At 38.3% G+C, this 26,539-nt stretch overlaps 1 protein-coding gene across 3 annotated transcripts in view; it reads left to right on the forward strand.

Annotated features, from left to right (window-relative positions):
• The first annotated feature begins 230 nt into the window (after positions 1-230).
• LOC144632150 (uncharacterized) overlaps positions 231-26,539 on the forward strand; it is a 59,278-nt gene continuing 32,969 nt past the window's right edge. For all 3 annotated transcript variants that reach the window (XR_013566863.1, XM_078490751.1, XM_078490752.1), the window contains exons 1-7: positions 231-769; positions 3,036-3,119; positions 6,539-7,174; positions 7,634-7,759; positions 9,073-9,954; positions 11,659-12,064; positions 12,985-13,551. Coding sequence is in view for 2 of the 3 variants with exons in the window: in XM_078490751.1 (XP_078346877.1) it covers positions 457-769; positions 3,036-3,119; positions 6,539-7,174; positions 7,634-7,759; positions 9,073-9,954; positions 11,659-12,064; positions 12,985-13,551 (3,014 nt within the window). In the remaining variant the exon portion in view is untranslated. The remainder of the gene's footprint in view (positions 770-3,035; positions 3,120-6,538; positions 7,175-7,633; positions 7,760-9,072; positions 9,955-11,658; positions 12,065-12,984; positions 13,552-26,539) is intronic.

Consider the following 26,539-nt stretch of genomic DNA (forward strand, 5'->3'; position numbering starts at 1 on the left):
AAATTTAAATATTGACAAGAAAACCAATATTTGTTTGCGCAAAAGTGCATTTTTAAACCTCAGGTGCTGACCAGAAGACCGCAGGCTCAGGTCACGTGTGCAGTATCGAAAACGTATCGAAAGTGCGATATTTTTCGAAAGTATCGATACTTTTCAAAATTGTCAAAATATCGATGTATCGAATATTTAGTATCGAGTATCGGCCCATCCTTAATACCCCGTCGAAGGACCCCGTCAAAGCAGCAAATTCGTGGAAACTGTAGCAGTGTAGAGGACTTTGTTTTCAACATTCTCTGAAGCTGCAGTCATCTTTAAACCTCGTCATCCTTGCAGGAGAAGTTTCAGCGATTCTCGCTGTGTAAGTGGAGATGAAGATTTGAGTAAATCCGGAATCCAAGTGCAAGTTTATACCCAAAGCGGAAGTAGTTGACGCTAACTACGAGTTCGCTAGAAATCATGGCCCACGACTTTGAATTTAGAAGTTTTCTGCTAGAAATTAGCAAGAATATGTCATGTGGAGACTTTGGACAAGTTAAATTCCTCTTGAAAGGTTATGTGCCAAACGCTAAATGCGAAGAAATAACAGCAGTTTGCGATTATTTCGAAGAACTGGAAAGGATGCTTTTATTAAGCCCAACAAATTTTGGTGTGTTGAAGAAGGCTCTTGGTGCAATAGGACGACTAGATCTTGTTGAAATGATAGAGCAGAAAGAACGGTACTTTAATGATTTGTTCAGAGAGGAGAAAGGAGAGAGTTTGGGACCAAAAGGTTGGTATCATTTTCTACAGCTGGCCTTGATCTGTCTCATATTACATGTTTTATAGCATGACCCCGCACCCCCAGCAGAGGCAGACCAATAGAAAACGTGCAATCTGAATGGCTCTATGTTTAATGGAACAGCCACAGTGGATTATGCTAATACAGTTAGCTGGATAGACTGCTTGATCTTGGTTTCTATCAACTTTGATGTTTGGCTTGGGACTTCACCCCTCACCAACCATTAGCCAATAAAAACCTTGAGCTTGCCGTCTAATTGTTTAGACGGCAAGCTTGAGGTTTCTATCAGCTGATAGTGAACAAGTTGATAGAAACTAAGAGAAAACAATCTAACTGTTTTAGCATAACCTAGAGACTGATCTGGTTGACAAAAAGTTCAGTGAAGGTGGTTTATTTATACTAGTGGTAACCACAGGTTAGAAAGTGTGGGCCTAGATGTACTTAACCTTAATCTTCCATGTGACAGAAGCCTCGATCTAAGTTAACAAACTTTTGTGATTGACACTTCGCATTTCTTCGCATTCTAATCGTTCTTTGTGGAGGGTGTTTCGACAAACTGTTGTGATTGACACATTTTTTGCATTCTGATCCTTCTTGGTGGAAGAAGAAATTTTCAACTTCCGGAATTGAACGGCCCTTTTATGAATGTGGCACGCATGCGTAATGGGCAGTTCCAGAAAATATCCATACACCACGACGGACAACTTTTTGGAATTCCGAGGGCAAGGGGGGGTTCTTTGAACTGGAATTCCGAGGGCAAGGTGGGATACTTACGATTGGAATTCCGAAGGCATGGGGGAGTTCCAGATCTTGGATTTCCAGAGGAGACAGACAAAAGTGTGTTCCTTGAAATGCTAATTTTGTGGATTACTCATTTGTAAATAAAGCACGAACTGACAACCGCGTCGCAGAAGCAGGATGCAAGAAGATACAAGACAAGTATCGATCGATCAGGCGTGTGTTTGCGTTCATTTACGAAAGAAAACCAATAAAATGTGGGTTGTACATCAAGCTCCAGAGGCCTTAATGTTGATGAATGTCTTCATTCACTCTTTTTTCTTGTCAAAGCGGATCCACAACATATTCAGCACATTCAGTGGAGCTCGAAACTATTTTGCCACGCTTCGAGACGCCATTTTGAAGCACGTGGGATTGGGGGCGACTGCTGACCCCGAAGGCTAAAATTCAAGATGGCGGATATGTCAGTGCACTCGATCGTATTATCTTCCGAAAGTACACACGTACATAACACGATATTGTTATTTTAATGTTCTGTACCAGTTTGGGGCAATGTAAAGTTAATGTAGGTTGTATCTGTTGAACAACAGTAAGGAGAAAACGCTTATTTTTTTACATTTTCATCCCAGCCTCTGTTACTAGATCGAGTCATTTGAAATAATTTGATGTAAAATACGCCAAATTGGGCATATTTGCGAACCCTGCCGGGAATTGTAAAGGACTTAAAGAAAAAAGGAAAAATCTGAACGGGAGGGGTGGTTAAGGATTATGGAATTCCGAGGGCATGGGGGGGTAACGCATTTTGGAATTTCCAAAGGCAAGGGGGGATTAAAATATTAAAGCCGTCAGTTGTGGTGTATGGATATTTTCTGGAATTGCCCAATATGCAATCCGTTGGTCACTGTCAAGATTAGGGTTGCAGGCCTCTCTGTCAGGTGGATAGCATTACTTAGTATATACCACACAAGTGAACATTGCTTTTCGCGTGCGCTGATTGGTTAACTTGGAGGTGATAAGCAAAGTACCATACACCTCCGAACAGCTGCCTTCGCATGTCGCTTTGTTTACCGAAATTGATGTTGTGGTCCTCAAGTTATTCAACTTGTGTGGTATATACTGAAACAATTATTATTCACCTCAGTGTTTGTGAATGTGGTGGTTATAACCTCGCCGCTTCACGACTCGGTAAATATCCACCGCTATTCACCTCTAGGTGAATAATAATTATTGTTAAATACAGCTGTATTTACCCTGTGAACAACTGGCCCCTAAACTGCAAAGATAGGGTATGGATAAGATATGGTACTGCCTGGCATGCTGTAGCAACATTGAGCACAGGCAGCCCAAGTTTACAATGCCCCAACAACAAACGAGCAAACAAACAAACAAAACAGACTTTCCCATCACTGAACTCTCATGATATGCATATAGAGAATATGGGGACACTGTTTTCATTTAAGTTTAGTAAACACTAAAGATTTTGTAATAACCATTTTGTTCATTCATGTCTGCTTGTTAGAATATGATGCAGTTTGTGATGGCATTACAAAAGCAGCAGGGAAATTAGATGCTTTGTCTCGCAGTGGACCGAACACTCCTGAATGTAAGGGACTGAAATAGATCTTTGTCTTGTTTACTATGCCATGTTGTTGTGGTACATGTAGTAAAAGTATTACTATGATTCAGTGTTCTCCCTAGGTACTTTAGGCCAGGCGGGCCGCATAGCTTGATTCACAGGAAAATCGTTGCCGCCTGGCTTAAAATTGAAGATAAAAAAAACGTAACCTAAAGTTGAAATCTGGAACTGGGAATTCCTATCCATAAACAACAAAGAAGTCGATAAAAACTTTTAATACAGTGATTAATTACCCTTGCATCAATATGTTCAATCCTGTGATGCATTCGTTTTGTTGGTCGGCAGCTATACCAATTAATCAAATTGTCATAGGAACACAACGGCACTTCAAGGTGTCGTACATGGGATACTAAACAAAATTCCCGCGGTCGTGGAAAGAATGGTGAACTCAATCGACTCGGGTTGCTCGGAACAGAAACAAAAAGCTTCTCAAAGCCTGACGCAAAGTAAATAAGTTCATTTCTTACTCTGGAAATGAGACAGAAAACGTGGGGAACAAGTTCCACAGATCAGGTTTTGACATTTGAAAATCACAGTCAGAATACCCCCTGGCCTTCACAAAATCCTAGGGAGAACACTGTGATTGTCTGTATAAATTTATGTTTCTAAAAATAGCTAACAAGATTTCAAAGTAATTATTACAATTTTAAGAAAAACAACAATTTTTTTAAGTTTTAAAGACATGTTTCGACAGAGCATCTGTCATCTTCAGTTAAATGGTTTACAAAGCGCAGAGAGTTGAATAATAAGCCGACAAATAATGCTAATTAAGACAAGTAGTAACAACAGAACGTGAAAATGTGTGAATTAGAAGGATAATTTTAGATTTACATGGTGTAATTGCTGATTGAGGCAAGGTAGTTCCTTTTGAATATGGATAGCCTCCTTTATCTTAAGTTGAAAGCTGGTAAGTGGCGTGATCTAAAATATGAAAGCAATCTATTGAACACAAGGAGTGACAACGTTCAGAATTCTGAAGGTGTTTGAAAATGTGTGAGGCCTTATCACTGGCTAAGTGCTCACGCACTTATATGGTAATATATGTTGTGGTTTAAATTTATCTTTGGTTTAAAATTTTTTAAACCAGTTTCATTGATTTTTATTTTCCATCGTTTCAGATGAATGAATATGAGACAATGAAAACTAAAAATCAAACTGGTTTGAAAAATTTTAAACCAAAGGGAAATTTAAACCACAACATACAGTAGAACCCCGGTAACTCGAACTCTGAAGGGAAACGAAACACAGTTCAAATTAGCGGGGTTTCAAGTTATCGGGGTTCGATTAAATATTTAATTTGCCAAGTTAATAATTGATAGTTTACTTATTTTTTAGCACTTCAGTATACAGTACAGTGCAAATTAAACTTATCTCGTCAGAAACTCTAACACTATCATAAATTTTAATGATAAGAATGGAAAAAGGCTGTCAAATACGTGATCTGTTCGTTGCTCTAATCAATGGGCATTCGTGGCGAGTTGCAAGCACCGGAATTCGAGTTATCGGGGTAAATTTGACCCAAATTTTGATCAAGGAAAACGAAATTTAGTTCGAGTTAGCGGGGTTTTCGAGTTATCCGGGTTCGAGTTAACCGGGTAAAAATAACTGAAAATGGGTTCAAAATTCAAGGGAAATTGAAGTTAGTTTGAGTAAGCGGGGTTGTTCGAGCTACCGGGGTTCTACTGTATATATTGTAGAAACTAAACTCAAGGAAGTAACTAAGAAAACACTAAGCCAGCTCATCAACAAGCCCAGCTGGCTTTTCTGGTCTAATGGCAGGTCTAAAAGTTTAAAAGTCTTTGAGTTTGAGTAAAATTTTGCCGGATTTAAGTTCTCTTTCAGACGGTGAAATTAGCCGGCAGCCAGCACTTAGCAACATCCCTGTAAACTAGACATTGTTACCCTTTCCAGCCATAGGGCCGTGAAAGAAAAGAAAAACACACTTAACAAGAATAACTCCTCTAACTTTGAGTAAACTGAATGGCCACGCCAAGTTATACACACTGCGCAGTCACATGGCCAAAAATGGTGTGAATCTTGACTGCGTGCAGACTGGACTGGGTTGGCTGAACATGTGTTAACAGTCACACAAACTCTTGTGGGGTAATTGTCTGTACGCTCCAGCTGCAATCCAAAAATGTCTTTCTGGATGTGTAGAACATACAACTCTTATGACTGGCTAAATGGAATTTGGGCTAAGTTAGACTCAAACCAATGTTGGTCAGCAGCTCATTGCAGCAGTCATGCATATTGGGACTGTGGTGACATCATGCTTGCTGTTCCAGCTGTGTGTAGTTGTGCAGTTATTTGTGTGGCCTCCTGCTTGGGTTAAACCAGCGCTTTTCTGTTCCCACTCCTCCCACCCTTTCATAGGATAAGCATTGGATTTGGTAATGTGGTGATTTGGTAGTATGGTTGGTAAGTATTCCACTGATTCTATCAGTGCGATGGTGCCTGGTGGTTGCCGGTCTCAGGGTTGCTAGAAGCATGTGTGGCTCCACCATACCTCATCTATTGTTGATGAGTTTAACCAGCATAAATAGCTCCTTCACACTTAGCAATCTTTGAACAAAGTGAATAAGTTTTCATTGTTGTATGTGCACTGAAGCTCAGAAATCAAAATTGTTGTGACAGCATCTAGTGTTTTCAGTATTTACTACCTGGAAACAACAATTGGCTTAAAAAGTTATTTCCTTGCACCTGGACTTGCAGGGCTTTCAATAAAATTTATAGGAGGCAGCTAGGTTGAGTAGAGTAACTGACTGTTTGAATTAATCTTTCTTTAATAACTTCAATTTAGAGGAAAAAGTACCGGGCTTCTCCGAGCAAAATAGCTGACACTTTTCATCAGTCATTCATGCTTATTTAAAGCACTACTGTTGCATAAGGAATATCCAATAAATTATACAAATTTATGGTCTCTCGAGAAGGACAGAGTAAATTTATTTAATATAAACTTTCACTTTCCAGTTGACAAAAACTTACCGGTAACTTTCTTTTTCTGATTAATGAAACAACATACCAACCTACATATACATTTAAATACAGTTTATTTGGTTTAATGTTTTCATTCAACTGCTTAAAGGTAACATAGATTATTTTGTTATGTAGATTTTGAAGGTTGTAAACATTGTACTTATTGTAGATGATTATGTGTGTGGAATAATCAAGTTGACTGATTGTCACAGTTTATTTCCTACATATGCAAATAATTTATTATTTGTTAGTAGAAACCAAAAGATTAAAAGAAAACATCCTTATTTCTCTTTCATAAAAAAAATTGAATATAAATTGCAGCAAGTCAGATATCAATCCTCTTAAGCTAGTGGTATTAACTAGTTCACAGCGATTGATGTTTAATTATTTCAAATGGTTTTTCTTTACAGTGCAAAAGAAATTAAAGCTGGGAAGCCTAGAAAATGAAGATGAACTGGAGGAAATTGCAGATCTATTAGCAGTCAGTGCTATGCCGAGTGCAGTGACAGAACTTGGAAAAAAGAAGAAAAGCAAAAAAGCAGATCATATTCCATTGAAAAAGGAAGAGCAACCCATGCAGTCACAACAACCTATGGAAATGCGGGCTGGTGGTGATGATGAGGCTACAGTGAAACCCTCTCCACAGATGGACAATGCAGAAAGCATGGAGATACCACTTGAAGAGGCTGCTGAATCAAACAGCGGTGAAGGAGCTATGGCCGCTGAAAATCATCTGCTGGAATCTAAGACAACAAAGGATGAGCTTGTCAGTGTAGAAAATACAACCCCTAAAAAAGATCAGAAGGAGCCCTGCGAGGATACAGTACCTGATTGTAATGAAGACAAGGAAACTGGGATAACTCAAGTGAAACACAACATGGCTGAAGCAACTACAGTTGCCACAGGCGTGCCTTTCACCACCCTACCCAGTCACTTCGGTCACCACAAACTGAATGATGATGTTGTTGTTACTGATGGCAAGGAAGATGACAAAGAAAAAGAGGCAGATTCCAAGAAGGATGAAGAGAAAGTTACAGGCAAGGAAGGTAATGATACTGTTCACATATTGATTAGGTGCAGTTTGTGCACAGTACACTATGTTGTAGTTTAAAATGAATTTCAGGTCATAATGATTTCAAACTAGTTACAATGTAGATTTATTATCACAATTGTTCAACAAAGAAAAATACAGTTCAAACTAGTTTGAAATCATTTTACCTAAAAATGCATTAATTTAAACTACAGCATGGCATGACATAATTACATGTATAGTCATTATTCATGTCAATTCCTGATCTTCAAGGAGAATTTCTTTTGTATACAAAGGAACTTGACAGACATTCAGTAATGCACTGTTGTTCTTGTTCTCATAATTTTAAAATTTTTATACCGGTAAGTGGTGATGAGTAATTTCAAGTATTGTACATTGTTTATTTTAGTTTAATATGTTTGTGTGGCAGAATTTGTGTTAAAGAATCTTATATTATAATTAATTTTTATTATAGCTGAGTACCACAGTCCACAGCATTCCCATGGTCCAGGAGCACGACCAAAAGAGCCTCTTTGGACAGCTAAAACTGCAGGCCCTTCAGAAGCGGCTGAACAAAAGGCCACAGAACAAGCTGATGAAGGTACATGTACATTGTAACATAGTCATGCTGACTGGAAAAGTTTACCTCTGATTCATAAAATACTGTCGGAATTGTAAGCAGTACAGGTACATATGTACATGGCAACTATAACTTTGTGGAGTGGCAATATTATGGTCTACATTTGGTATACGTATGTATATAAGTGTCAATGTAAAGTCTACACAATCTTAAATGGCTTTCAGCTCAACAACACTTATCTTGTCTCTCAGACAATATGCATGCATGTTGGACAGCTGGACCTCACATCTAATCCAGTAATCTTCCTGCCATGCCATCTTCAGTGAATAGCGTCGCGCACAAATTCTAAAAATAGATTTGGTCTCATGCGACCCCCCGCGTGACTCAGACAAACATTGCAGTCGGCCATAAGCGAATGTATGCGAGAGAGCGTCAATACGTGAAGAAAACATGTGAACAGTTAGGTAAATCAGAGTTTATGCTTTCTCAAAGGGCAAAGAATGGTTAGTACAAAGCATTGCTGTCATGGTGAGTGCAAAACCGATTCAAAGTATCCTGAACATTGGCCAAAATCGCTCTTAGAGCTGGAGGAATCGGGGAAGAAAGTCTTCATTCCATGCGGCTTACAGTACTAATTGCGAAACGAAACGGTACTTTGCGAAACGGTACTGTAGGTAAAAATATTGTACAAATATTAAATGGGGCAAATAAACATTGTTGCAAAACAGGTATAAGTCACGATAAGTCGACCCAGATTTGCGTGAGGGATAGATGTGATGCCTGCTTTTGAATCGAAACTTGTCGCGTCGCGAAATAATTTATTTTTGAACATGAATCAAAAATGCAAAACGTGACTGAAAGTAACATCAAAATATTTTGGCCGATAAGAATTATTTCGAGCCGATCAAAATAGCTATTTTCGGTCAATTCTAAATTTAACGCTAGGTTCGTGATTAGTGTTTAGTAATACGATTTTTACGGCTCGATAGTAGTCTAGCCTTTATACATTCCGTAACACACTTAATTTTAACCCTCTGCACTTCAGCCATCGTTTTCAGCCATCGTTCTCTGCTTCACTTTCAAATTTCGAGCCAGGAACGCCATCATTTTGCGTGAGAACGGTCAAAGACCGAAGCGAAGTGCTCGCGAGCGACATAATTTCTACATATCGCTCTTGTAGTTTGTCTGAGTCAAGTGGGGGGTCTCAATTTTGGTGACGTCATTTGTGCGCGACGCTATTAGCAACTACTGCATTTTATTATAAATATCTAAAGAGATCAGGTCATTTTCAATTTAAAGTGATCGATAACAAATCCTTCCCCAATTTATTCAAGTTGTAGAAACAAAGCCCCATGGAACATTATTTGCTGAGAGCAGCACTGAAGCAGCTAGCTCTAAGGAGCCAACAGAAGGTGCATATTCAGGGCCATCAACTCCTACAGGAAACATTACTTCCCTTGATGATGGAAATGAGTCTGATGAGTTGTATCATTCTGATGAGAAGGAGAGCACTAAACCTGTAAAAGAAAAGTCAACCACTCATGTGCCAGGACAGGGAGCAAGTACCGGTGCCAGTAAAGGGTTTATTGGAAGTCATCCACCTCCTGCTGTCTTTTCTTCAACCCCGGCTCATCAGAAAGCACCTGGGTACAGTGGCCATGCTGTTGCTGGGGACTTTTCTCTTCCTGAGCAAATTGGAGGAGGGTCTGCCATGCATGGCCTAGGTCAAGGAGCGAGTGCCAGTGCCAGTAAAGGGTCCCATGGATGTTACCATCCTCCTGGTGTTTTCTCTTCGCCCCCGTCTTATCAGCAAGCATCAGGGTATGGTGGTCATGCTGCTCCTGTTGGTATTGCTCCAGGTGATTTGATGGGAATCGCATTAGCCATGGGTATGAATGTTGATCTTAGTGCATTACAACAGCCTCATTACCAAATGTTGTTGATGCAGCAATTGTTAGCTTTGCAGCAAAGTATGAGTGAAGCTCAAGGGTTCAGTCCATCAACCAACCCAGTTCCGCAGTCTTATTCTTCCACATATACCAGTGACAGTGACCCTACAGCTGACTCACCTTTGCAGTCAAATTGTTACAGCAAGGCTGGCTACTCAGTAGTGATAACCAATGGGCACCTCTGTGAAAGCACCAGTGAGAAGGGTGTGGTCATAATGGAGAGTGGAAGCCAGTTTTGTATCGTAGTAGCAAATGATAATAATTATGGTAAGTAAAACCTTTTGACAGATGAATTAATACATATAACAAATAAATGCATTTCCTACTTGTAGGAAGCATGCAGGAATATTTTTACATGCACGTTGACAAGGTGCATTTCAGGGTTGGAAATTAGCACTCGCCCGATCGCCCAGGCGAGTGTGAAAACTGTCGGGCGAGTACAAATCACGGATCACTCGCCCGGTTTGGCGAGTACGATTGTCATATCCAGAATATATTATTCAGAATAAGCGAAACTTTTACTTCTCACTTTAAAATAATCTAGACTGTCCACAAGCCGATAGCTTACCAACATTTTGAAATCTCAAACAAAGCAGTGTTCGCGTTCATAAAATGGCTTCCGTTTGGGGCATGTTACATGACGGACGTACTTGTACAAAGTAATACCTCTGGTAAAAAATTCACTGGCTCATCCATCCAGCCGCGAAACGCAACGCAGCAAGATGGCCATTTCTCGCCTCTTTTCCTGTACAATTTCGCTTGCAAACAACAAGAATTTGGAAATACGTATCAAATAAAACTGCGTTTCAACTTTGGAAGTAAGTGTGCTCGTGTTTTATTTTGGAGTAAGGTCTATATTTCGCAATTTTTCATTGAAGAAATAGATTGCAGTCTGTTTTGCGATCGACCACCAAAGTGGCACAGTGAGTATCAAAACGTGATTAAAAATTGAAGTTGTATATTTTATTATTGGTAGGGGGAGGGGGGCCTAAATTTTTCTTTTGTAATGGAAGAAGACTGGGCGAGTGAAAATTGATCTGGGCGAGTGCAATTTGAAGGTCACTCGCCCGGATGGCGAGTGCTCCAAAATTTTAGTTTCCAACCCTGCATTTGGTCCTAAAATATGTTTCTACATGTATTACCACAAAATGACATTTACTAGTGTTATAATTATTAATGTACAGAAATAATTATTGATGTATGGATGTTAGATAAAACCTTCTTATTGAGAGGATTTCATCTGGCTTTCGCTATTTCCTTTGTTTATTTGATCACCCATTTTGCATGAGAACTAAAATAATACATGTTGCTCTACCCGTTCCTGTAATGTGAAAATACAATATTCATTATAAAATTAACCTCCTGTACATATAATGTGGTGCCATGTAATAGTACTGTTGAGATAGGATACACTGCACATTGTTTGGCATTGATGAAAAAATAAATTATTGCACTCCTCCCTCCTCTCCTCTTACCTTTATTCACCTTTATCAATGTTGTTTGTAGATCTTATGATCTCTGCAAACATACAGATCTTATATAACAGTAACTAGTTAAAGGGACTATGTTAACTGATTTTTGAACAGCCAAAATTTATATTTGTATTGCAGGAAACCTAAAAAATAATAGTCCATTTTTATTAAAAATTGCTAACGAGCATCTTTGGCTGCAGATGGCTCAGATGGAAACAGATTTGCAATTTGAAAAAGTTAGTCAAATGTTTTCAAGTTGTTTCCGCACACCTTAAAAATACCGATATTTATAGTCATAGTTTGATTTCCATCCGCAAATTAAGGTCACATTATTCCTTTAGATGTTCAAAGATAATGTTTGTTTAGGGTTAAGTTGCCTATCACTATTTCAGAACAGTTAAGGCCATTATCTGCAAAATTCTGTGACATAGTCCCTTTAATAATAAACAAGTTCAGTTGTACTGTACATGTTTGGTGAACATTCTTCTCTTAATGTTAGCTGCTGAGGTGGACATAACATTTGGTGGAATGTATCTTGGAGTGTGGATTGTGGAAGCCAAGCAATCATTATCCAGCCCTTTGGTTATAGAAGGATCTTCTTGGGCACCAGGCAGGCTGAAATTTTTTGGTGCCTCAGATGTTAGAAAACCAGAGCCTTCTGCAGTCATCTATGGTGAAAATCCTGCACTAAATGGTAGAATTGAACTGGAATTTAAGCCTGAGGTCAAAGTAATGAAGGTGTTCGCAAAGCATGTAAGGAAAGAGGAGCTAGTGGAGATAACAATTATTGATTCGAAGACGGCAACTATTGGTTACTTGAAACAAGAGATATGTAAGAAATGGGAATCTGAAATCCTATATTTGATGAAGGGTGGTGAAGTTCTTCAAGAAGAAAAAACCATCAGGTGATTACCACATGAGCACCAATTTCAATATCTTGTTCATTCAAAATAATTAAGTTATAGATGCTAACACTGTTAAAGTCAATCCTTTGCAAGTTATATTATAAATAGGACCTATATATGCATTTGGTGCCCAAGTCCAGTTTCTGCCAAAAGTATTATGCCTGTCAGTACACCCTCTGAATATGATACTAACTGTAGTCAAATTAATTCAGGTTCCCCCCATTTTCAGTGATTTTGTTTGCCAGGTTGCCTCTGTCAATTACAAGTAATATTTTTGCCAGTACCTAATAAGGCACACCCTGTGGAAAAGGGACCGTATAAAAGTAAATTTAATACTGATTAACAGTAATTATTTGGCCACCTCACTTTGTCAAAATTTGAGTTTTGACTTTTGTTAACTCAACTGGGTTACCCCTTTTAAATTTCTTTCTTTCAGAAACGATGAAAAAAAAATTTATAAAAATTTTTTTTTTTTCCATCTCTAAAATTTTTTTTAGAATGCGTGAAAAGAGAATTCCCCCCCCCCTAATTTTTATTTTTTTTTTCGGAAAGAAAAAAATAAATTTCATTTTTGGGGGGGGAGGGAGGTTTTTTTTTTTTTTTTAAAAAAAAAAAAGAATTTTAAAAAAAAAAAGGTTTTTTTTTTTTTTTTTTTTTTTTTTTTTTTTAAATAAAAAAATATTATTAAAATAAAAAAAAAAAAAAGAAAAAAAAAAAAAAAAAAATATATATATTAATTTTTTTTTTTTAAAAAAAAAAAAAAGTTAATAGAAGTAACTTTTGTTGTCCACACAGAGATCAAAGCAATAATGTAATAAGCAAGGTTTTGGTGATGTTTTATCCCAGTCCATATATTCCATGACCTGTGCTTGTGTTGTCTTGGTCATTTTTGAAAGCATAACTTTTGTTTGTTTCTTTAGCTCCTATGCCTTGAATCAAAATGAAGTTATTGAAGTGCTTAACGCTAAAGAAGAGCTGAAGATTGAATCAGTAGGCAAGGACCCAGTCCCTATGATGGTGGATCCTCGTAATGTTTCAGTGGAAAGTGTTAAAGATTTCATTGCACAGGAAATCAAAATTGACGTGGACGAACAGCTTCTTAGATTTAAAGGACAAGACATGGATGTGGACTCTGAGTCACTCGCCCAGATGCTCCTAACATCCAAACAAGTACCTGTGTTAAAAGTTACCAAGGATAGAAAAATCAATGTCAAAGTGGTTTTGCCCAGTGAAGGAAGAGGAAGAGGAAGTGAAGAGATAATGACAATAAATTGGTTTGCAACAGTTGATGACCTTAAAGAAAAGCTGGAGGAAAGAAACATTTGTGATACCAGTGTCACATTGAAATTGAACAAAACAAATCAAGAGATAAGTGGGCAGGGCAGCAAGAAATTGATTGACCTTGGCTTTAAGGACAATTCAGTTATTACAGTGTTACAGGCAAAAAGAAGCACTCACCGAGGATTCAGCAGCAGTGATTTTGACAGGTAAGCAGCTTAATACATGTGATATATATAGTTTTTATTTGAAGAATAGTTTTGTATATCCATAATTAAATTAAATCTTTTGCTGTAGTTTAAGGATGTTCAAGCAAAGATTTTGTATGTCACTAAATTCTCAGAACTAATATTGGGGGATAATTCCAGAAAATATCCTTGCCCAACCGGGGACGGCTTCCATACTTCAGCACCCCCCCCCCTCTCCTTGCCTTCAGAAATTCCTAAATGTTATATTCTCCCATTCTCCCATGCCATAAAAGTCTGTAAGTTTTGTTTTATATATCTATATCTAGATAATAATTATCTATATAAAATTATTTTGTAACGTAAATGAACAGTGTATTACAGAATGTAATTTAGTGTGTATGTGTTCAATAATAATAAAAAAATTCTCCCATGCCCTTGGAATTCCATTAATGTTAACCCAACCCCCCCCCCCCCTTCCAGTTCAGATGCTTCAAGCCTTTTGGAATTGCCCAATTTGGCGTATTCTATGCCAAATTATTTCAAATGCTTCTGCATCTGTTACACTGAGGAAGCCATTATGACTCCAGAAAATCTGGGATGAATATTTAAAAAATAAAATTAGTTTTCTCCCTACCCTTGTTCAACAGATACAACCTACATTAACTTTGCATTGTCCCAAACTGGAAGAGAACATTAAAATGAGAATATTGTGATGTATTTGTGTACACTTGAAAGATATTAGGATCGACAATCGAGTGCATCAACATCTCAGCAGTCTTGTATTTGAGCCTTTAGGGTCAGCTGTCACTCCTAATCCTATGTGCTTCAAAATAGCATTGTTGGTCAAAAGACCAGGTTTTGCGTTGAATGGACTAAATGATTTGTGAGTCCACTTTGACGAGGAAAAAAAGAGTGAATGAAGAAATTCATCAGCATTGAAGCCTCTGGAGCTTGCTGTAAAACCCACATTTTATCAGTTTTCTTAAAGTGTATATGACATGAAATATTTTCTGCTTATTTGAAAGGCCTTTCGAAATACAGAAGAATGGCGTTTTTCTTTTTAAAATATCTTTTTTCGTTTCAGAGATATTGACGTTCTTGTATTATGCAAATTAGATCAGTGATGACGTCACAAGATTTGACTCTAAACATGGTAAAATACTAAATAAACAATATCTCTTAAACTATTGAAGCAGTGTTCTTGAAACTTGGCACCACAAATGTGCATCACAAAAGGAACAAAATGACACCCTTAGTATTGTTGCCATAGCAACTCTTTCAGCTCCAGTCTCTCTCCGTCAAAAAGACAAATATCCCCATATCTGACCTCTAAAGTGAGACAAAGGGTCCTGCTTAGAACAGACATAGTTCCCATATTGCCTTAATTCCCACCATTGGTTTGGCTGCGCTAGATGGTTCTTGGTTTAAGACAAAAACTGGGATTTTCAGTTTTTATTGAGACAGCACCAGCGGCAAAACTGTTGTCATGGCAACAGCCCTAAGAGTAACATTTTGTTTCTTTTGTGATGCACATTTGTGGTGCCAAGTTCCAAGAACACTGCTTTAATAGTTTTAGAGATATTGTTTATTTTAGTATTTTACCATTTTTAGAGTCAAATCTTATGACGTCATCACTGATCTAATTTGCATAATACAAAAACGTCAATATCTCTGAAACGAAAAAAGATATTTCGAAAAGAAAAACGCCATTCTTCTGTATTTCGAAAGACCTTTCAAATAAGCAGAAAATATTTTTCATGTCATATACACTTTAAGTAAATGAATGTGAACACATGCCTGATCTCCGCCCCATTGCTCTTGGAATTTCAAAAAGCCATCTGTGGTATACATGTAGGTGGATATTTTCTGGAATCACCCATTTAAAAATTCGAATGATGGTCAGAAAGGAGAATTCATGTTAGAGCCAACATTTAAAACACTTATTATTTTACATGTATTCGTGGAAAACACAGTGGCTTAATGGTTAGTGCAGTGACTATTCCAGGCACGAGCAATGGTCAGAGTCATTGTCTTTTGTTCTCACAGTACATGAACCTCCCTTCACCCACAAGTATAAGAACTTCACAAAGTGCAGGGGGCTAACTGCGATTGATGAACAAGCAACCCATTCAGGGGAAGTAGCATAATTTACTGATCATTACTCCTCATTGTGTCATGCTACAATATATGTAAACTGGGATAAGCTCTAGCTTAGGTAGTTCACATTTACAGATTGAAGATGTACAGGTAATTGAAGACCGAGTGATTAAGCACCTGTTTAATTACCTAACTTATTATACATAGCAAAGTAATGCTCAAGTCTGCATGTACCCGGTATTCCTTTTCAATTCCAAGGAAACCAAGTACTGCCATAGACTCTGCTATAGACAAGTAAGACAACATAAAGTATTTTAAAATGTTTAAGTTGTAGAGTTTGCTAGTCTGTCAGATATGTGATTGTTTCTTGATGTTTGATTGGTTGTTGTGATTTAGACCAAGAGGTTCAGGCACAAGAGGATTTGGAGGAGGATTTCGAGGATGTGATGATTACATTAGTCCTGCAGTAAATTTGCGACGGTTTCCATCAGGTAATTATTTTATATAATAATGACACATCTTAATAAAATTGACCTTTTTAAAGTTATTGGCCTTGATTTTAAGAATATATAATTTTGTGATGCAGATATTGGTGGACTTACAGGATTTGCTCTTTAATTTTTATTAATAATCAATAATTATTTCCATGACTACTATTGTCAGGGACTCGTGGTCCGGAGGATATGGCCCATGACAGTTCAGGATGCTTTGGCGAGGTAGCTAGTAATTGCTGCTTATTACTTTTTTCTCTGTCTTCAGGTTAATTGCAAACAGTTCTTTATTAAGGTTTTGCTGTCATTTTATAAATGGTCAGCTGTTGAACCAGTCACTTACTTGCATTTGCCACATAAGCTTATGGTTTCCTGTTCCCTGAATTTTGCACACATTGAGCAAAAAAAATTATGTGTTCCTTAGAGGAGAATCTACAATAACACAGGCAAATGCCCAGCTATGACATACAATGTGATGTTGATAATACTGTACCCTTGCAATCATGCCTGCTCTCCCAGCGGCGGTTGATTTTCCTGATGTCAAACTTCAAACACCTTTGGTTAAACATTACCACGAAAATTGCTACAGACAACACCCTTCCATTCCTGGGAATAGGTATTGCAAAGCATGTCTATTTGTGCTACAATGCTGCAAAAAGCCTATCAACTAAGGGAACAGGGGTGGTGCAGTGGTGAGAGCGCTCACCTCCCATCAATGTGGTCCAGGTTTGAATCCTGGACCTGGCTTCAGATGTGGGTTTAGTTTGTTATTGGTTCTCATCCTTGTTCATGGGTTTTTCTCTGAGTAAGGTTCTCCAGTTTTCCTCTTCTACAAAGACAAGCACTCCAAATTCCAATTTGATCTTTGATGCACATGAACTTTCCAACAAGCTCCTGATAGCTTTTCTGTGTTACGTGGAATAAATTACATTTACATGTGCATCAAGGTGAAACTGAAATCATGGCATATTGTTATAAGTTTTGTATGCAGAACAATTGCACAAAATAATTATGAACAAAATCATTATCGTTCGACAATTCCCCTTTGGGCACCTTTGTGGAAAAAGGGATAATTGTCATCCAAAACGCAACACACTCCCTGCTATGTGTTTAGAATTCACTTGCTCTCTCATAGCAGTTACAATGTACATCAATTCCATGTATTGTTTTGCTCCAATCCTCCCTCCTAGTTTTCTCTTAGGATGCATGAAATAATAAACTTCTCTCTTGGCCAAAAACAAGACGTGTTGTTGTTGTTGTTTTGGTAAGAGGGATATAAAGACAGTAATCAAATACCTGTTATAGCACTGAACATGTTTTTTATATTTTTAATCTTAATACAGGAAGGTGTCGCCTTTCTTCATGGAACTGAAAAAAATGTTTCTGATAACTTCAACATAGATAAGTCACAACAACAATTTTCAAAGGAGATGGCAGTTACCTTGGTTATTGAGCTGAAAGCCAAAAGGTAATTCTACATCGTTGAGAAGCTCTTACATGGGTGTGGAATCCCAAACACAATTAACCTGAAAAGCAATTTATATCTTTCCCAGCTTGTTTTGCTGTTATGTTAAAACTCCTTCACTATCCTCTCGGACTTTGACATTGCTGACAGAACAGCCTGCTTGGCTGTGTGAGATCCTGCACCCCTTGGACCCTCTCTTCAAATGTTCAACAGTTACAACCTTGTGCCTCTTTTTCCTATTGACCAGAAAATTGGTTGGGGTTTTATACCCCCCCCCCCCCTCCCCTCCTCCACTACCTTCTTAATTATAAGTCAGCCATCTCAGTTTGATCAGTTCTAAACACTTCAATGCAGAAAAATCTGTTCTGGTTTTTGTTGAAGCCTGGGGTTGTTTTCTTCATGTGCTAAATAATATTCATTCCCCGTCCCAAGAGAAAGTGAAAGGGAAAGTGATGCTTGTTGGAATTACACACGTAAAGAAGACCAAGCTAACTCCTAAAATAGGTGCAATTTTTGTCTGATTGGTCTAGACTGCTAACAGTATAATGGTTCTTTTTGTGAAACCCATAACAAGACCTTAACAGCTAATAATACAAGCCAGATGTTGTACATCCTTGCCCCTTTCATTATTGGCGGTTCCGAGGTTGCGCAGGGAACTGGGGCGAGTTTCAAATTTCAAGCACCGTAAAGTTCCGTGTATAAGCCGCACCTTTTTCCTCTAAATTCAAGTAAAAAATTGGGGGTGCGGCTTATCTACGGAAACATCTCTGGTTGGAGTTCTCAAGGGCCTAATTAATATTCATAAAAAACTTCTCAAGACGTCATTGAATAAACATATAACAACCTGAAAACTTTGTTGTTCACTGCCTTTTAGTTCCTCTGCAAAACTGTTTGCAGTGAAGCCTGCCGGTCACTTCGAATCATGTCTTTCCGCCGCGTGCGAGAAAGCACCAAGATAAACGCAAGTACTCACAAGGCAAATGGCCGACCGCTTCGCTTTTTTATTGACCTTCACAACAAATGCATCTGCTGGATTAACAAACTCTTATTCTGCATGAAGTTTTGATCCTGTTGCGGGTAGCAGTTTCCAAGAATCTTGAAATAAAAACGTGGTTTCTTCCAAAGAAAACGCCGCCATGTTTGTTTTTATTGCCCAGACTTAATTTATATTAAACATTGCAACAACCGCCGTGTCAGTGTTTCGAAACCGTGCTTGTTTGCCCTTGTTTGTTTACCAATAGAACTTCACTTAAACTTCAAACTTTATGGACCGTATATTTTTTTCCAAAATTTAAGCTTCCAAATCGGGGGTGCGGCTTATCTACGGGTGCGGCTTATACACGGAACTTTACGGTAATCGATAATCTGACACCACCACATGAAATATCGCAATGATCCACAAAACTCCATAAGTTGGCGCAAGTCTATCGAGGTGTCTCTGATTGGTTGTTGTTCATTTGTGTGTGACCATCAGAGACAAGACAAATGACTTCAGCATGGAATTTGTCTGGTGGTATCTTAGACCTGCTTCAAGCAGGAGAGAGGATTATGCAAGCAAAGAGAGAGATAGCTGTTTACAGACTAATTTGCATGTATGTTTCTGTAGGTTAATGTTTTGAGTTCAACATACCTGCAAAATAAAAACGTGTACAACAAAAAAAGGCAGGTCTGTGGGGCTAATTTTCTTTTAATCTTCTCTTTTAATACAGCATGGGTGCCACTGGAGGTGCAGGCGCTGCAGCCCCTCCACGACCCTCTGTGCCATCAGAAGCTCATTACTCAGGAGGGCCAACAGGACCCATGTCAACTCCTACCCCACCCCCAGTACCTGAGTGAAAACAACCAAACATGCACTAATGGATTGTCAACGTCAGTGTACTGCAAGACGTGTGGATTAATGCTGGGAAAAACCGCAGCAGCTAGCTGTCAGTTGTATTTGCAGAATTTTAGAACTATCAACAGTTGATAGTTCTAAAATTCTGCAAAACTAAAAGACTTAGTCTTTTAGTTTTGGCTCAATAATCGAATTAGCGAACATCTCGAGCCGACACTACTGCTTTGCCTGTTATATTGCTATTAATAGTGATGGTCAAATGTTGTGTAACAGTATACAGCACTCTTCTGTGCATGCATGGATTGCAGATACCAAATGGGAAGCACTGTGGCTTAGATAGTTCTTGAGTCCTATATCAGGAGGTCTGGTATTGTGCTTAGGGGTAGCCTCTAATGTGCTAACTTCCTATAATTTTATAGCAGTACATGTAAACAGATGTGTCCCCCATGAGAAGTGTCTGAGATTTAACCTGTACAATTTCATACTGATTACAAAGCTTTTTATGATTTTTTACATGCTGAAAACTATGTATATCGGTTAGTCTGACATGATGTTGTAGCGTGAACACTTCAATGCAAAAAATTATAATAACAATGTGGTTCCAGGAAATAATACCCACCTCACAGAGCGTCAGTGGAAATTCTAAAGGGACGGGGGTCTCAAAGGCCAAAACTTTTAAAGGAAAGTATAAAGCTAAACGGAATTTCCGGGAGGGGGTGGGGGATTCAAACTAAAATCCCTCCGGTTCAGTGAGGGGATAGTTTGTGGAGCAATGCAGTATTATTAAATATGTTACATACAGCTATCAAAAATTGTTTGTAAGAGGTTAAAATATTTTTTGAATTTTAGATTAAAATCGCAGAGCGCTTTATCCAGTTGATGCAGCCCATAGTCAATGATGACGATAAACAGCTTAGGTCAATGATAGTAAAAAAGGCAATGTTGTGTTCAGCTGATGTACCACTGAATTTTTAGAAATAGATAAAACTAAAGAAATTAAAGTTGGCCACATAAACCAGAAGCAAACATGCTGAAGCAGTGAGATACTTGGAAATGACAAAGTGCGTTAAAGATTAGCTGAAATGTGATTCTATGACAGCTTTAATACCGATTTCAAAAATTGGCAGGATTTTTATGGAAGAGAGCTAACTTTGCCTTGAAATTTGCAGCTATTGAAACTGCTATAAAATCACATTAAGGCCAGTAAATTAAATTTTTTATAATTGCAATTTTTAAGGGTTAATTTATCAAAAACATTCCAGTTGGGAGGACAGGTTATGACTTCACCCATTAAGATCTTTTAATGTTCACAAATATTCAAAAACCTGGCATGAAATCCTACTCGTACCTATGAACAGGCTCAAAATTGTTCCCTAACTAATGGCCTCGTGCGCCTCCCGTGAACATCTGAAAATAAGCTCTTTGTAAGAATTCGTCCAACATTGTTAAAACCTGAAAAGGTTCAGATACATCTTTTTAATAAATTTCTTAAAAAACACCGGCACTGGCGTTATGTGCCTACTGGCACAGGGAGCGATGATGATAAAAATTAGCAAGTCAAAAAGCCTTATGTCCAAAACGAAAAGTACCCAGGGATAGTTTTAGAAAATGTCAATAACTTTAGGTCATACAGTTGATATACATTCCTGATAACTCGAACCTTAAAGGGAAATCGAAAGAAAAAAGGTTAGAGTTATCGAGGGTAAGAAAATGACCTGGAGGGAAATTGAAAAGGGTTCGAGTTAACGGGAGGTTCTAGTTATTGAGGGTACGAGTTATCGAGATTCAGCTGTATTTCATTAATGCAAAAGGCTCATCCATAACGGAAAACGTTCTTCTCCTATTCACTATGCATCAAATAGTGTGAGTATTTCTTAAAAGGGGAAAGCAAGGCGTGATGAGGCAAATGTAAAGGGCTGCGTTGGACTTAAGCCTGTTTAGCTGTCAATGGACAATGGGTTTATTGAGCTGCTTGTGAATTCCAATTAAACTAAGCGCTACTGGAAAAAAGGCCAAAGTAAGCAAATAAAACAACGCGAAAGGCATAGAGAACCTCTGCTTTGGAGGAATTTACATTGATGTCAGTCAACTGAAGAGTTCATTATGTGTGAACTGGGTGTGCTATGGCCTCTACTTCAAGTAAGGAACGACAGTTGTAGTCATTCTAATTCGCAGGAATTTGTTAGTGAAGAAGTAATGGTTTTTCTGCAGTAAGTGATAATGCAGGGAAGATAATACAGTTTTTTCTTGGCCAGAAGATACAACTTTCCTGTGTTTTCGTCTTGTAACATCTTTCTGTAAATTTATAAACTGGTAACTGTAACACCTTGCAAACGAATCGGGCCACCAGGTCGAAGAACCTCGACGAAAGTGAACGTGTTTAGAGAAAAGTGTTAATGCTTGGAAAGGTCAAGTTGTTCTCTGATTCTTAGGTTTTTTGCGTGTATCTCTAGCGCGATTCATCCCATTGTGCTCGTTTGGGCATGTTTGGCAAGATAGTTTCATGGCCAATTTATCAATTGGTTGGGAATAGCTCTTAAACGCGATGTTTTGCGCGTTTGAATCAATGTGGTTAAACGATATAATAAAATAACAAGAACGGAAGAAGAAGGCTTTAATTTTTTATTTGTTTCTTTTGCCTACACTTATAAAGAGCTTGGTCAAGACAACTATGATAAAAACTCGCGGACTTTAGTGATTGTTAACTGTAAAGATGACGAAAAGGCCCTAGGGCGTTGCGCATTTTCTGGGTAGTGTGGTATCCAACTGCTAGATCAGTCTCGGTAAATTAGGCCTGCTTGAACAAATGATCTAAATAGTATCTTCCAAAATTCATGGCGGAACTTTGATATTGCCGAGAAGCTTCGCATTTTTCCCATGGACAGGTTCACGGCTGTCAAACTTCAAAAGCCTTGGGAACGAGGTTGAGTTCGCGCACGAACATTCTCGTCCCCATAACCCTTTCGTTTCTCTTAGCCGGCTTGGCAGCTAGCCTGTGTAGCGGGACGGCTGTACACAGGCTACTTGGCAGCTGGCCAAGAGAAACGAAAGGCAATGGGGACGAGAATGACGCAGGAAGCGCAGGACCCTTGCTTTTATTATCATGCGCACACGCTCGAGGTACAAGACGACTGAAGCCACCGATATATGAAAAATCCATGATATATCTTTCAAGCCCTCGTAACTGGAGTATTAAATTGATTTTGAAAAATCTGTTTCAGTGTTTAAGTAATTATCACGTTATTATTCTTAGTTTTTCATGCCCACAGAAGACAATAACTTGAAGCGAGCCTTGAAATTTAATACAAAATCGGCTTTATACCATCTTTTTGATAAATGTTGCTTTGTTGATTCCCACAAAATGTTGTTATTTCATTAATGTAATCCTTTCGGGACTGGGGGTGGCCCGGAGCAGGATCTCATGACCACCTGAAACCGGTGTTATGATTACAAGCCATCTAGTGGGGTCCGGGAAACTTTTATATTTAGGCCTTCTGAAAACGCAAGAAATACCCCGATATAACGAACTTCAGTTAACACGCGACAAAAGAACAGACCAACAAGGATGAAAATACTTTAATCCTAACAGGAAAACAACTTCAAAGACATATGTCCGTACCTATTAGGCATTAAAGCACAAATGTTATTTTTGACAGTCGTTCAGATCATTAAATGCTGGGTAGTGCAACGTCACGGTTGTTTTTTTCCACAAATTTGTTAAATCGAGGTTTTCGATATAACGAACCCCTATCGATATAACGAACAAATTTCCCCAGTCCTTTGGCACTTTGTTAAATCGAGGTTTCACTGTATTTGATCATCATCAGAGTAAAAATCTGCATGAAGCTGGGTGTTTTTATAGTTTTGGCTTTTATCCGTTACGTAATACCAGCTCCCATGGGGAGCAAGGTTACGTGAAATAAGGGACAGACCATTAGAAAAGTGAAAGCGGTGGTGGGGAGTTTTCCGCTTGCACGAATTTTGTTTTTACGCCCATTGCTTGTGCAGGAATTTTTTGCGGGTGCAGCCCTTTGCTAGGGGCTGCTGTTGCATCGGCGGCGGACCGGGATGGGTGGCGCAGTTTTCTGGCCGGCCTCAAGAGTCCTCATGGGCTCGATGAGGATGAGTGAGTGAGTGTGTGAGTGTGCAGCCCTCTGCTCGAATTTTTTTTTTAGACAAATAGTTTTTTTAGACCTGATGCCATGTATTGTTACTTTATACCATGCTTTTGAGAAAAGTTGCTGTGTTGATCATTTGCTAAATAGTTAATAATAATAAAAATAATAATAATAATAATAAATATATGTTATTTGCCGGCTGGGAGGTCCGTATTATTGTGTTGTATAGTTTGCTTTGTAAATATTAAATATACCTGACCTTTTTATAAATTATTGTGATAAAAACTAAGTATGGCTGCCCAATCTTGTTAGCCAATCGTGGTTATTCTGGGCAGCCATGCACTTAACTCTATTTATGTTATTTATTGTTTTTGCTAATAATTGAATGAATAGGTGCAAATAAAAATGTTGTTGTTGTTGTTGTTGTTGTTGTTGTATAGTGAAAAACTGTGACCGAGGTCTGAAAATGCTGCCCGAGGCCGCAGGCCGAGGGCAGCATTTTCAAGGCCGAGGTCACAGTTTTTCACTATACGGACTGACCCTAAGCCGGTAAATAACTTATTTATTTTTTTCCTACCTCTAATGTGTTTGATTAAAAAAAACCTACAAAAATTTTCTTGCAAAATGTGTTTGTATTATCCGCGCGCATCCTAGTGAGTCTACGGCAAGAGTGAAGAATGATTCATTTGCTATATTCACTGCTATATTAAAGAGCTTACCGCCAAACAATTTAAATTCGCTAAAATGAACATAACTCAAGGAAAAGTTCATCAGAAAAGCAAGAAAAAAGCATCTGAAATAATAAAAAGCACAATGTAGAACCAAAACAGAGCATAAAAAATCAGCGAGTCGCGAAACACTTTGAACTCCATTTCGGCTTGTGAGTTCTTTCAGTTAATTAAACTTACTTTTCGGACTGGAAAGCACTTACAACACATATTTTCCAGCTATTTACATTTGTATTTAACGAGTCAAAAACCTCTGTGTTCATTCCCACAGTATTCTGTTTTGACAAAAAGTTTGCGAAAGTGAAACTGAATGAAACTGAAATGTGTAGTTTGGTCGCCTACACACGGCACAATATTACGAGAATTAATTTGACCGTTTTTTAATAAAGCATCTCATTTTCTTGAATGGCGATAAGCAGTATCCGTTTTTGGAGAAAAGTAGCAGAAAACCAAGGTGTTTGAACGGATAAATCGAGTCTGTATACCCGCCGACTTGCAGTTAACCGCAATGGCGTGAAAATCAGTGCGAATGCACAAACATCGATCGACAAACCACGACCATAAAACTATAACTTCATTTTGTCAATAAAGATCATGAATACTCGCCTTTTGGAGAACTTCAAGGCCTTTTATTCCACTGCTAATTTTCCCATACAAATTAAACAACGGTTGGTGAGCAACAACATCGATTTTGGAGAGCAAAACTGTCATGGACTAGTTCGTCTCGCCGCGAAATTAAACTCACGAAACCGTTACCGTGGCCCGTGGAAGCGGGCAGAGATAGGAGAATCTTGCCCGCGCTAAGAACCAATCAGATTGCAGGATTCGTTACCGTGCCCTCTTGGAAAAAAATAATAATCGATATTTTAACAGGGCGACCCCTTAAGTCGCAGGACTGGTATCAACGGGGGCCCTGTGTAAAATAAAAGAAATTAAAAATAAAAGAGAGAATGTATAAATATCTATCTATTATCTATCTATCTATAAACACTTACTACTTTAAAAAGATACCGCTAAAATGCTAAAAAAGTTAAAAAGTTTAAAAGAAGTACTAGTGTTCTCATAAAAAATAAGTTAAATTACGAATTAAAAATGTTCTAAAAATAACCTAAGAATAAAAAGCAGAGATAGCTTGGAAACGTTCCTTTGGCTGCATAGTCTTAATGTTCGTGGGAAGACAATTAAAAATGGATGCACCATGATAATAAAAAGACTATTTAGCGACATCTAAATGAATGTTTGGAAGTATAATGTCAGTAAAAGACGATCTAGTGCATCTCTGATTAAAAACATGTTGCTTGTTGCCCTGGCTACGTAACAGGAAATAGTCTTTAAAATATGAAGGAACGGCTCCGACCAAGCACTTGTTAACTAACAGTACACAGTGCTTTTCCATAGTTTTTGTAAGAGGCGGCCAGCGTAGGTTCTCGAGTATTGTTTCCGTGCTTCCGTGGCTATGTCAGGTTCAAATACTTCCCCCAAAATGTTGTTATTCATTGATTTAATTCTTTGGGGACTAGTCAATAAGTACTGGGGATGGGTCGGAGCAATTTGAAAAGTCAAAGTGGCGACTTGAGATCTAGAGAGCCCACCAAAAGCGATGCTATGATCTCAAGCCATCTAGGGGATCCGGGGGCATGCTCCCCCGTGAAAGTTTTTATTTGCGCCTTCTGAAATTGCTAGAAATACATCTAAAACTGCTCACGTCAAGAGATTTATCTATTTATGCTGATGGATACCACTGGGGATTTTCTTGAAACTATAACAGTTTTAAGTCACTAAGATGACCCACCCACTATGTGCAGACCAAAATTACATGACGCACCCCCTTTCAACTCCAGGCCACCCCACACACACTTATTGACCAGTCCCTTAAGAACATCTTTGATCATTATATTTTTTTAAAAAAATTAAATCAAATGCCATGTACTGTTATTTTATACCATCTTATACTGATTGTTTTCTTCACCCTATGCACTTGTCAACACCAATTATGTCGAATGTCCTACAAATGTTGGTGTCAAAGTTTTTATACAATAAGCAGAAGGCAAGACTTGAAAGTGAATTTTCTATAACCATCGGCGTATGGGAAAAAAGTTTTGCTTGTCGGTGGCCAGGCTGAATGTAATTTGCTTTAATGGAACTAGAATAGTTAGAAAGTGAGCGCTGGAGACGCTTGTCTGTATGGACCCTGTAGGGGGTCTGGGGGCATGCTCCCCCTTAAAATTTTGAAATTTTAAGGCTCAGAAATGCTATTTTCAGCATTCTCCCTGATA

Source organism: Oculina patagonica, chromosome 12 (genome assembly GCF_052425735.1).
Source record: "Oculina patagonica isolate OP01 chromosome 12, crgOcupat, whole genome shotgun sequence".
In the NCBI taxonomy this organism is placed as follows: Eukaryota; Metazoa; Cnidaria; class Anthozoa; order Scleractinia; family Oculinidae; genus Oculina; species Oculina patagonica.